Source organism: Protomyctophum bolini, assembly GCF_963924005.1.
Source record: "Protomyctophum bolini genome assembly, chromosome: 20".
NCBI lineage: Eukaryota > Metazoa > Chordata > Actinopteri > Myctophiformes > Myctophidae > Protomyctophum > Protomyctophum bolini.
Genome location: NC_137881.1, coordinates 37,578,085 through 37,590,628, shown reverse-complemented (window position 1 = coordinate 37,590,628; position 12,544 = coordinate 37,578,085). Strand labels below are relative to the sequence as shown.

Genomic DNA, 12,544 nt, shown 5'->3' with positions numbered 1-12,544 from the left:
CTTGACTATTGTAACTCCCTCCTTACTGGCCTACCAGCATGTGCACTTAAGCTCTCCAGCTGATCCAAAATGCTGCAGCTCGCTTGGTCTTCAACCAGCCAAAATTCTCACATGTCTCCCCCCTGCTCCGCTCCCTCCACTGGCTCCCGGTCGCTGCCCGCACAGAATACAAAACCCTGATGCTGGCATTCAAAGCAACCAAAGGTATGGCTCCCCCATATCTTGCAAGTATGATCGAACCCTACAAACCCTCCCGCTCACTCAGATCAGCCAACGCAGGGAAGCTGGAAGTACCCTCACTAAAAACGCCGGGACAACGCTCCACACGTCCCAAACTCTTCTCCCTTCTGGCTCCAAAACTGTGGAATGCACTTCCCATTGCAGTCAGAACTGCAGCATCACTCCCAATCTTCCGCCGTAGTCTGAAAACCCACCTTTTCAGACTCCATCATGGCCCATAGCACTTACCCCACCCCCTTAGATAGCAATTCTAGTAGTCATAGCACGTCATAGTACATATGTGTAGCATAGTAGTATAGATGTATAGCTTATATGTATAGTTTCATTATAGATATTCCACTGTTACTTTCTTAGCTACGCATGTTTCATGATAAATGTCTTTATGTGATGTATTCCCATGCTTTTGTTCTTGCTTAATGTAAGTCGCTCTGGATTAAGAGCGTCTGCTAAATGCCTAAATTGTAAATTGTAAATTGCATGTCACAGGGACATTTTGTACGGTATTTTTTAAACAAATTTGAGTAACTTAAAAGGAGAAAAACAATGGACCTGAAGAGACTGCACACGCACTTAAACTGGCACGCTTTGGCACTGTAGGGTTAGTAGTAGTAGTAATTTTAGCACAGCCCAGACAAATGTACTTTGTAACATTTATGTAAATATATTTTTTGCCCTTATTCTGCCACAGTGAGTAGTATTCTGATGTGAGGACTCCCGGTCGCGGTATGTCTACATGTTTTATACTTTTAAATGTTTATACTGAGTGTGCGGTTCTGGGGGTGTTGTTGCATGCCAGCGGATAGACACACATGGCACCAAAGCATGGTGCTATTTGTTGGCGAGTGGCGAGACCTTCAGAACAGCACATGCAGGTGCAGGCATTTGGGCGTTGGGGGGTGCTGCGGATAGTACACATGGCACCCAAGCATGGTGCTGTTTGCTCGCGCTCTCTGGCGCCTAAAAGCCTATTCATAGTCTGGATTTTTGGTGGTGAGGTGACCACCGCTCCGGTGGTGAGGTGACCACCGGAGCTGAAATAACGCTGAGCGGCGGTGAGTAAAAACAGAGAGAAGGGCTGGGCGGTGGCGGTGGTTTGCTCTTCACCGCGGCTCGTGACGTCATGTTGTAGTTCGGTGGTCACGTAACCACCGAAGATCCAGACTATGAATAGGCCTTTATGGTTATGGAGCCTCACACAGCTGGACTCAAGTAAACATTAAGAAATGAATGCAGTGATGTGCAGATCAAACTGTTTTCATTCTCCAGTATTGCATGTGTCAGTTCAACATAAAAGGAGTAAATCTAAGGTTGTGATTCTCTGGGTCAGGATGTATCTCCCCCCCCCCCCCCCTAGCGATGCTGATTAATAGCAGAATAGCAGATCTACAAGATCACACAGAGTCACAGACTTGCAGTATTGTTATTATTTGCGGGGCACAAGCCCCATCTATGTCGAGCCTTTAGTCAAGTCAAGTCACCTTTATTTATATAGCACATTTAAAAACAACAGAAGTTGACCCAAAGTGCTTTCCATATAAAAATTACATCATAAAATACAACATTAAAATAAACGTTTAGCAATACTTCATATAAGAAAAATACAATATTAGAACATTTAAAGAGCATGAAACAACAAAAAAGCCTACTGATTACAAAAAGGTTTAAAACATTTACAGGACTAGGAGCTGAAGGCAATTAGTGTGCACGTAAACAGTGTGTCCTAAACACAAACATTTAATGCCATTGACAATGAATGGCCAGTTCTGAGTGTTTGTGTTAACACAAACATTGAAGACGAGGACATACATTGTGATTGGCCAGAATGAGATGATGTATGATGACGTATAAGAGCGCCCCTCAATTCACACGGGTGTGATTTGTTTTCATATTCAGTATTCTAATGTAATTTCACAAATATGTTTCCTTTGCTTGGTGTTCTGTGTAAAGCACATTGAATTGCCTTGTTGAAATAAAATTGGCATTGCCTTTCATAGTAAACCAAAAAAGTGATTACTTACAAATGAATGCTAAACTAATGATAATAATTTCATGTGAATGGGTGTCTGAGATAATAGTAAGGAGCACACACAGGTAGCAGTTTTAATGACTTATTATAGCCTTCACACAATGTAACTCAAATTATACAGTATTTGTATTGTTTTTTTGTGCAATGGCATTGATGAATAAACACTTTAATGTGCACATGAGAGTTAGTCAAATTTTCTCAGCACACATTACCAAATGAATAATTGTCATTTTTGGCTCATTGTTCAGTTAGTTAAAAGTGCATAACTAGTCAATACCAAAGGATAATAGCTCTTTAAATAACACATTTGGTGGCTCTTAAAAGAGCCGTTTTGGGGTTGTGAGAGTGACGGATTTGTTTAAGCACGTTCTCCGCGGATACGACGGGCCAGCTGGATGTCTTTGGGCATGATGGTCACCCTCTTGGCGTGGATGGCGCACAAGTTGGTGTCTTCAAACAGACCGACCAGATAAGCCTCTGCGGACTCCTGCAGAGCCATGACGGCGGAGCTCTGGAAGCGCAGGTCGGTCTTGAAGTCCTGGGCGATCTCCCTCACCAGGCGCTGGAAGGGCAGCTTGCGGATCAGCAGCTCGGTGGATTTCTGGTAACGACGGATCTCCCTCAGAGCCACTGTACCGGGACGGTAACGGTGAGGCTTTTTCACTCCGCCGGTGGCCGGCGCGCTCTTACGAGCTGCCTTGGTGGCGAGCTGCTTCCTGGGCGCTTTGCCCCCGGTGGACTTACGAGCTGTCTGCTTAGTTCTGGCCATTGTCTGTTGTATAGAGGTCTAGAATAGAATGACTAAGCAGAGCAAACTGCTGATTTTATTAGCGCCACGGAGACGCCGTCGTCCTATGATTGGTCAGTGTTCTGAAACCTCCTTGTTTGGGGAGGTACCATGCATCACTGGCACCGATTGGAGGGGAGCTCTTACACACGTCAATCTGACTGGGACTGCTGTAATATAGCTAATAAATACTATGGAATACCAGGGGCCTATTTCACGAATCTTGGATTAACTAATCGAAGGGCATTTGTTCTAGTTTGCATCTCCATGGACACCTTTCCTTTTGTCACTAAACACAAGGATGTATGTGTGTAAAATACTAATGCAAAATATTAATGTGGTCAATCTTACATGTAGGCCTATGTGCTTTTGGCACAGAAGTGATGATTGTGGACTAGAGCTAAAACGTGTCTTGCACTTGAATATTATATGCAGGCACTGAAATCCATGCTGTGACACTAAATGTATTATGTCAGCTGGGGTTTCTTAATCTTATTTACATGTGGTCTGTTTGTATGGTTCTTAACATTTCTCTCTCTGTAAAGCAGTTGTACTGACATGTAACTTGAGCAAACTGCTGCATTTTATTAGCCTGGTTTGACAATCAGGCTAGCATTTTATCTCACTAGCTCTGAGAGGCAGCAGTGCAGCACACACACTTTCAGTGTTGTTGAAGATGTGTGGTCAGGAACCTCCCTATTTGGGAGGAGTCAGAGTTTACACTGGGAGGAACCGATCACTCCACTAGCAGTGATTGGTGGGAAACTCATACACACTCAGCCCGCGCTCTCATCCGTCTCTATGATTGGTGGGGCGCTCAACCCCACACTATACTTTACTAAGCTGAATATATAAAATGTCTCGCACGCCTCTACCCCAGCACATTTCTTCGAGTGCTTATTATTCTACAAAACCAAAATGAGTGGTCGAGGCAAAACCGGCAAACCGGCAAAACCTGCGCAAACGAATTGGTGCACATGCTAACCTCTGTATATAATGATGGGATCAAGGAGGGCAAAATGCATTCATCCTTCTACCATGGTGTTTTATCGCTTATATATAAAAAAGGGTCATCATATAATTTAGATAATTGGAGACATGTTACATTAATGAATGTTGATTATAAAATACTTGCAAAAATAATAGTTAATAGATTAAATACAGATTTAGAAAAACTTGTTGAAAAAGAACAGACATGTGCTATTAAGGGAAGGTTGATGTGGGATAACTTGGGTATTTTAAGAGATATAACAAGTGGGTATACAAATGAGGGTTTCTTTATTATAAACTTGGATCAAAAAAAGGCTTTTGATTTTATATCCAGAGAGTATTTGTGGGAGGTCTTAAAAGTATACGGTTTTCAAATTGTTGTATGCCCAGTCCACAGTTCAGGTAAATGTAAATGGAGTTTTAACTGAGACCTTTGAGATTAAGAGGGGTGTGAAACAAGGGTGCCCTTTGTCCGCGGCTCTTTATATTTTGGCTATAAATCCATTATTACATAAAATCAAGAATGATAAAAGACTCACGGGTATAAAAACTAGTGGTGGAGAGAGAGTCGTTGTTTTGGCCTACGCTGACGATATCACCATCATAATTAAAAATAAGAATGAACTAGACATTATACATGAGCACTTAGCACTCTATGAAGAGATCTCAGGTTCCAGATTAAACCATGATAAAACTGAAGGTGTCTGGTTCGGGAGGAGTGAGGCAAAGCCTAATTTAAATATAAATGACACAGAAACTATGACAGTTCTGGGGGTAAAGTTTAGCAATAATGGCAGTTATGAAAAGAACTGGGATAATAAAGATAAAGAAATAAAGGAGGACTTAGAAAAATGGGAAAACAAATCATGCTGTTATAGAACAAAGATTATAATTATTAAGACATACGTATTGGCAAAACTGTTATTTTTGGCAACTATATTTCCTCCCAAGGACCAGACACTGAAATATATAAATAAAACATTAGTTAATTTCATATGGGGAACCACTAGGGAAGTCACAAAGAGGGACTTATTATATAAAAGTAGAAATAATGGAGGCCTTGGGGCTGTGGATTTGGGACTTAAATTAAAAATTTCGTTTTGTAAAAATGTAGCAGCTGGTTTTAAAAGGAGGGCTATGTGGATAGGGGAGGCACTGAGTTGGACAAAAAAGAAGGGCCGGGCAAGAAGCTCTTTTCCTTATTTTAAAATCATGTATGGGGATTTGGTATATAATTCTGCACATTTAAATATTGACTGGACTGAGATGAATAGTAAATGTATATATGATAAAATATGTGATGATTTATATGGTGGCATTTTCCCCTACAAATACCTCAACAATATTCAGAAGCAGATATGCATAAAAAATAATAGTAGTAAAAATATCTCTGAAAAAAAGAGAGACGTAATGTGGCTGGTCTCTGTGAGGAGACTAGCTGTAAGAGCTGTCGTAAAATGGAGCTGCTTTGTGAAAACCGTGAAATGCCCAATTTTAAACTGTGGTGCGGATGAAACAATTGAACACCTGTTAGTGGACTGCCAAAGGGCCAGCTTGGTATGGGGGAAAATGCCACAAATTGCTTTTAAAATTAAGATAAATTATAATGCTGTCATGTACGGAGTTTTCGAGGAAAGGATGTCTGCCCTAGAGCAAGATTTTTATTGGACTGTGGTCTGCACTGTAGTAAACAAACTGTGGGCAACCAGGTGTGCCATGGTGATTCACCAGGAGGCCATCTCGGGGGAGGTGGTCTTCAAACAGATACAAACGGAGCTAAGGAGACAAAGAACTCTTGACGCAAAAAGGAAGAAACTGACACCATGGCACCTATTGACATTGTAAAAAAACAAAAAACAAAAAAAAACAAAAAAAAAAAACACACTTGTATTGAAATGCATTGATTGATTTATTTATTTATTGATGTAACTTATGTATATATGTAATTCTGCATGAATTGTACCTGAATAATTTCTCAATAAAGTATATATAAAAAGCAAAACCGGAGGAAAGGTGAGGCAGAAGGCCAAGACCCGCTCATCCCGTGCCGGGCTCCAGTTCCCCGTAGGTCGTGTCCACAGGCTGCTGCGTAAAGGCAACTATGCCCAGAGAGTCGGTGCCGGCGCCCCGGTCTATCTGGCGGCTGTCCTCGAGTATCTGACCGCTGAGATCCTGGAGTTGGCTGGAAACGCTGCCCGCGACAACAAGAAGAGTCGTATCATCCCCCGTCACCTCCAGCTGGCCGTCCGCAACGACGAGGAGCTCAACAAACTGCTGGGCGGAGTGACCATCGCTCAGGGCGGTGTGCTGCCCAACATCCAGGCTGTTCTGCTGCCCAAGAAGACTGAGAAAGCTGCCAAGAAATAAACCTTCATTTCGACTGACCAAACCCCACAAAGGCTCTTTTAAGAGCCACCCACTGTTTCTATATGAGGGTCATTTCTGATATCTTCCACATTATATAAGTGTATCAATTATGCTATTTAACTTCCTTGTTAATTCCTCTATTATTTAAATAAGTAGTAGTAAAATGAACCTTGTCTCTAAACATTGAGGTTATGAAGAGATTACAATTATACATTTATTATTTAAAGATCATGTGTGCCATGCTTGCAGCTGTTTTGACACACATTGGCCCATGACAGACCTTTTAATGAAGTCTTATTTTTACAAGCTTCTTTAAAGTTGTTCATACACAAATACCACTTACAGCAATCATTACCTGGTACTTAATATATATAATATAATATATAATTAAAACAAGCCTTGTATTATCATTCAGCGTCAGACGTCTGACCTGGTTTAGCTGACAGGCTGTGAAAAGGCCATTTGCTTATAGTGTTGAGATAAGATCTTCAGTGAAGTCAAGATATGAAGAAATTAGACGAATTATATATTTTTTTAGATCATGTGCCATGCTTGCAGCTGTTATATTGTGTATATTTTATATATTTTTTAACTTGTGGATCATATGTTCATTTTACATGATTGCTAGTGTAGTAGAGTAAATTAAATTAATTTCAACAGGCTTATGAATTAATCTGCAGTACTATTAAAAACTTTACATGCCCAGTATTAGCAGTTATTCAGAAGAGTGTCAGAAGACTGACCTGGACCAACTGGTTTAGCCTACAGGCTGTGAAAAGGCCATTTGCTTATAGTATTTGAATGAACTCTTTCTTGGAAAAGATGAGTGGTCCTTAAAAGGACCGTTGTGTTTAGAGCAGACAGAACAGTTTACTTGGAGCTGGTGTACTTGGTCACAGCTTTGGTGCCTTCAGACACTGCGTGCTTGGCCAGCTCACCGGGGAGCAGCAGGCGGACGGCGGTCTGAATCTCCCTGGATGAGATGGTGCGGCGCTTGTTATAGTTAGCCAGTTTGGAGGCTTCACCGGCGATGCGCTCAAAGATGTCGTTGACGAAGGAGTTCATGATGCCCATGGCCTTGGAAGAGACACCGGTATCGGGGTGGACCTGCTTCAAGACCTTGTATATGTAGATGGCGTAGCTTTCCTTCCTGCCCTTTCTGCGCTTCTTGCCGCCCTTCGTGGCGGTCTTGGTGACGGCGCCCTTCTTGGAGCCCTTCTTGGGCGCTGGCTTTGCTACTTCAGGCATCGTGCTTGTATTCAGTAGAATAGTTCAGTTGCAGTGAAGAATGTGTAAGAAGACGCTCTCGTACCACTATTTATACAAAGCCAATGCAAATGAAGCGTGGGACTCCTAGCATATTATTGGCTGATCCTGCCACAAAGAGACTTTGTTTTCTGTATTATGTTTTCCGCTCGTGTGCTCTATTGTCCCTGTATCATTGTGAGGGGCTAAATATACTAGCCTCTTTATACATTATTAATATGTATTGTAAATGTATAATTGAAAGCCCATTTTTATCATAATGTGTTTTGTTTTGATTTTGCATTGATCCTCCTTTATGACTGCTGTTGCTGCTATGACACCCACATTTCCCCATTATAAAGGTATATCTGCATATTCATTTGCCACAACTTAAGCTAACTTTACCTAACTATACAGGGAAACACTGTATTCTGAATATTGCAACGTAAGATAATGATAAAACCTGACAGAAACCGGCCTGCTGAAACCAGGAACCGGATTAACTATAGCCTACTACATTAATTAACATGTTCTTTATTGGCACCAAATTTCATTCATTCAGAGAGAGTACAAGCTTTACCAGAAGTATTTTATTAAATTCATCACATAAATCAAAGCTTGGAAATCCATATAAAAACATACTGCTTGTCATCGTATAAAAACATCACATCAAATACATACATCGTAATACATCATCAATACATAATACATACATCAAATACATTTAGCTCACAGCCACTTATAGGCGCCAGGGAGCGCGAGCGCCACAGTACCATCCTTTGGTGCGATGTGTACTATCCGCGACACCCCCTAAAGCCCAAATGCCTGCGTCTGTATGTGCTGCTCCGAGGGTCTCGCCACTCGCCAACAAATAGCACCATGCTTTGGTGCCATGTGTGACTATCAGCTGGCATGCAACAAAACCCCCGGAGCCACCCACACTCAATACCAACACTTAAAGGTATAACATGTCCAAGAGGGAGTCCTCACATCAGGATAAGGCAGAATAAGGGCAGAAAAGATATATATATACGTTACAAAGATTATATTTGTCTGGACTGTTCCAGACATGCTACAGTGCCAAGGTGGGCCAGTTTAGGTGTGTGTGCAATCTCTTCAGATCCATTGTTTTTTTCTCCTTTTAAGTTCCGTTTTAATATGTTTAAACACAGTGTTTGCATCAATTACTAGGTGGTCTATTGACATTTTACACCGAGTTATCCAGATCCTAAAAATTGTCACACAAATACAAACCCAAAATATATCATAATCTTCTTTTCTGCAGTTAAAATTACCGTACAAAATGTCTCTGTGGCATGGCACCTTCACACCTAAATCGTGCATCTTGCTCCAGATTGCTTTTGACCTCTTGCAGTCTACGAGTAAGTGCCATATGGTCTCTAGTTCTGCAGTCTGGCATGGGGCATTCCGTCGTGGTTACAAAGCAGCTCCATTTAACCACTGCTCTAGTTGGAAGTGGGCAGTTAACCACATAACGTCCTGCATCTTCCCAGTGACGAGGCCACTGTTAAAATTATTTACTAGGTTTTTACTTTCTTCAAAGGAGCAGTGTTTAAAAAGTACCATACCTCCATATATCTTATTACTTATATTATTTTATTTGATTGGGTTCCCCAGTTAATATTTCAATTGCTATGTTTTGTGGTAAAGTCCCCATATGCCAGTTTATAGTATGGCAGTGACAGTCTGCCCCTGCCCCTCTGTTTTCTCCATGTTTTGTGGTCTCCTACCCAAGCTGCTCCACACAGAATGCCCCTAGCCACATTTTTACAAAATGCAATCATTATTTTGCTGCCGACGTCCATTGCGCCAAGGCCTCCCTCTTTGACATTTTTAAACATAAAAATCCTTTTGGTAACCTCCCGGTTGTTTCCCCAAATCAAGCGTACACACATCCTATTAATTCTTGTTATGCATTTCTCAGGTGGCGGAAAAATGGTGGCCAGGAACAATAACTTTGACAAAATAAATGTTTTTACAATCTCTATTCTCGATTTATAAGTTGTGTCCCTAACTTTCCATTTTTCAACTTCGGCATGTATTTCCATTTATTTTCTGTCCCAATTATTTTTTGCACAGTCCCTATTAGCAAAGAAAATGCCAAGTATTTTCATTTCCTCTTTCACCTCCATGAGCAGGGCCGGCCTCCGATCCTCCTCTCCGATCCAAATACATTCCGTTTTGGTCTCATTTAGCTTGGCCCCCGCGACCTGCTCATAGAGGTGGAAGTGTTCTCTGACATAATCCAGTTCTCTCTGCGATTTTATAAAGGCAGTTACATCGTCCGCGTATGCGGACACCTTGGCTGCCGTTCTATTAATCCGAACTCCTTGTATTCGGTTATCATTTTTTATTTTATTTAGTAATGGGCTGATGGCCAGAACGTAGAGCGCTGCGCTCAGCGGACAGCCCTGTTTCACCCCTTTCTTTATGTCAATGTAATTAGACGTCCTTCCATTTACTTTTACCGCCACCTGAGATTTTGCATACAACATTTTAACCATTTTTATAAATACCTGTGGAAACCCATATTTATCTAAAACACCCCATAAATATTCTCTATACAAAATCAAAAGCTCTCTTTTGGTCAAAGCCAACAATAAAAAAGCCAGGCTCATGACGTGAGGTTATCATCTCTCTGATCCTATTTAAATTGTCCCACATCATACGTCCTTTAATGGCGCATGTCTGTTCTTTTTCAATTATTTCGTTTAATACTGTATTTAGTCTTATCATTATGATTTTGGCGAGTATCTTATATTCTATATTAGTTAGTGTGATCTGTCTCCAATTATTTATATCTTTTTCATCCCCTTTTTTAAAGATCATCGAGATGGTACCCTGATAAAACCCGTCATGCATTGACTTCTTAAAACACCCGTCATTAAATGCAGAGGCCAAAATATCAGCAAGTTCGTTAGCAAAGACCTGATAAAATTCGGAGGGTAGGCCATCCGGGCCGGGAGACTTCCCTCGGTTTAACAAAGAAATTGCTTTTTTTACTTCCTCGCTTGTGAAATCACCCAGGAGTGTGTCAAAGTGCACTCCATCTATTTTTTTCACCTCTGATAAAAAGGCCTCTGCATCCAACAAAGTACCATCACCACAATACATTTCCTTAAAATGTTCCACAATCAATTCCATTATTCCATTATCATCATTTACAATTTGACCATGTTTATTTGTCAGTGCATTTATACAGTTAAACTCTTGTCTCTCTTTATATTTCTCTATAACTTTTCGTATGTTTGCTGGTTCGTCCATATCGAAGCCTGCTTGTACTTTAGCTGCATTAAAATAATCATTATTAAAAATCTTCAAAGTGCTAGTAATGTCGTCTAATTTCTTTTCATCATGTTCTGATGTGCTACTTTTACATTTGAGTTCAACATATAGTTGCATTAGTTTATTATACTCTTTATTCCGTTCCATATTTAAATATTTACATTTTAAAATGAGTTGCCTTTTTACGCATCTCTTCATCTCTTCCCATAATTCGACATTTGATTCAGTAAGGTTTTGCCTCGTCCACTCATTTTGTAGTAGGTTAGGTTTATGAATAGAATAATAAGCACTCGAAGAAATAAAGGAGTGTTCATTTTTTTCATTTGCTGCTTTCTTTCGTTTTAGGAATTTTAGCTCTTTTTGACATTCGAGAATGGGGCTAAATAGGTAAAAAAAAAATACAACATTTTATGATGATTTATTTTTATTATTTACTATAGTCCTAATAAACCACAGGAAATTAAATCTGGCCACAGAATTGGCCAAACTGAATGTGAAGGAGGCCTACTGGGGGAAGCCATATACTGTGTGTCATGTTTGTTACATTCTATAGAGGGTATGTGCATGCATAAAGTGAATGGCAGATCGAGTGGCAAAGTGAATTTAATGTTGTTTAAAGTAATTTAATGCAATCAAATAAGACTTTTCTGTTTGGATGTATGGGCTGTCAAGGCCAGAAAGTAGTTTTTGCCACTCAGTAGGCATTCCCGCATAACTTCCAGGTATGATGATGATGTCACGCGCATACCCTGTGATTTCTTTTTTAATCGCCATCAAATTTTGTAAAAAAAAACATATTTAGCCCCATGCTTGAATGCCCCTGCCCCCCTGTCAAAAAGAGCTAAAATCCCCTAAAATGAAAGTAATTAATACTCACCTTTTAGTTTCTCTAATAACTTAAACCATGAACCTTAAAGTTGCCCTTTAAGTGAAAGAAAAAAGGCCAGACAGTACTAAATATATCAGTCATACTTTGGTTGTATGGGTACCTAACCAAATGTTCAAGACGACATCTTGAAGAAAATGTTCTCTGTAATATGTCATACAGAAGTAGTGGAAATTGTCTGAACAAAATTAAAACGACACCCTAAAACTGGATGGATATTGTTCTAGAAATGCTTTAGACAGAGCTAGACTGGGCTAAATTCTTGCCCTAGATAAAAAGCCTCTGTTAAAACAGCTTTGAATTGCTCCGAGGAGCTCACGTGTTTTATCGGAAGCGTAATGGTCCTGCGGCACATGCACTCACAACTGGGAAACAGACAGTGTGCTCCTTAAACTCTGTAGCGCAGTCGTGGTTGAAGTCGATAACTACCCCAAAATCCTTCTCTGAGGGAAGTAGTGGGATGTGACCTTGCCCTGTGATCCACTGAAGAAGCCTTGCAGGTGTGATGGGACTTGGTTCTTCCATGTCATCTGCCTGCCCCTGATCTTTGGCTATAGAGCATTGTTATGACAGTTTAATGTCCTTTTACATACTTACTATTACAAACAAAACAGCTCACACCCTGCCTGACTGGGTTGAGATTTTAACATTCAGGAAGAGAACCTCTTTTGGTGTTTTTAGCATTATGTTATACTTT

General features: G+C 40.5%; 3 protein-coding genes across 3 annotated transcripts; 1 reads left to right on the top strand and 2 right to left on the bottom strand.

The window, feature by feature from the left end:
- Positions 1-2,624: 2,624 nt before the first annotated feature.
- Positions 2,625-3,035, bottom strand: LOC308335395 (histone H3.2; the record flags this gene model as incomplete). The annotated part of the gene is made up of 1 exon (XM_080792417.1): positions 2,625-3,035. The coding sequence occupies one exon, from the start codon at positions 3,033-3,035 to the stop codon at positions 2,625-2,627; it is 411 nt and encodes a 136-aa protein (XP_080648543.1).
- A 1,693-nt stretch (positions 3,036-4,728) lies between these two features.
- Positions 4,729-6,410, top strand: LOC308335364 (histone H2A-like; the record flags this gene model as incomplete). The annotated part of the gene is made up of 2 exons (XM_080792383.1): positions 4,729-4,750; positions 6,028-6,410. 2 exons carry the CDS (start codon positions 4,729-4,731, stop codon positions 6,408-6,410), a joined length of 405 nt encoding a protein of 134 aa, XP_080648509.1.
- Positions 6,411-7,280: 870 nt separating this feature from the next.
- Positions 7,281-7,658, bottom strand: LOC308335411 (histone H2B 1/2-like; the record flags this gene model as incomplete). Its single annotated transcript, XM_080792438.1, has 1 exon — positions 7,281-7,658. The coding sequence occupies one exon, from the start codon at positions 7,656-7,658 to the stop codon at positions 7,281-7,283; it is 378 nt and encodes a 125-aa protein (XP_080648564.1).
- Positions 7,659-12,544: the final 4,886 nt, after the last annotated feature.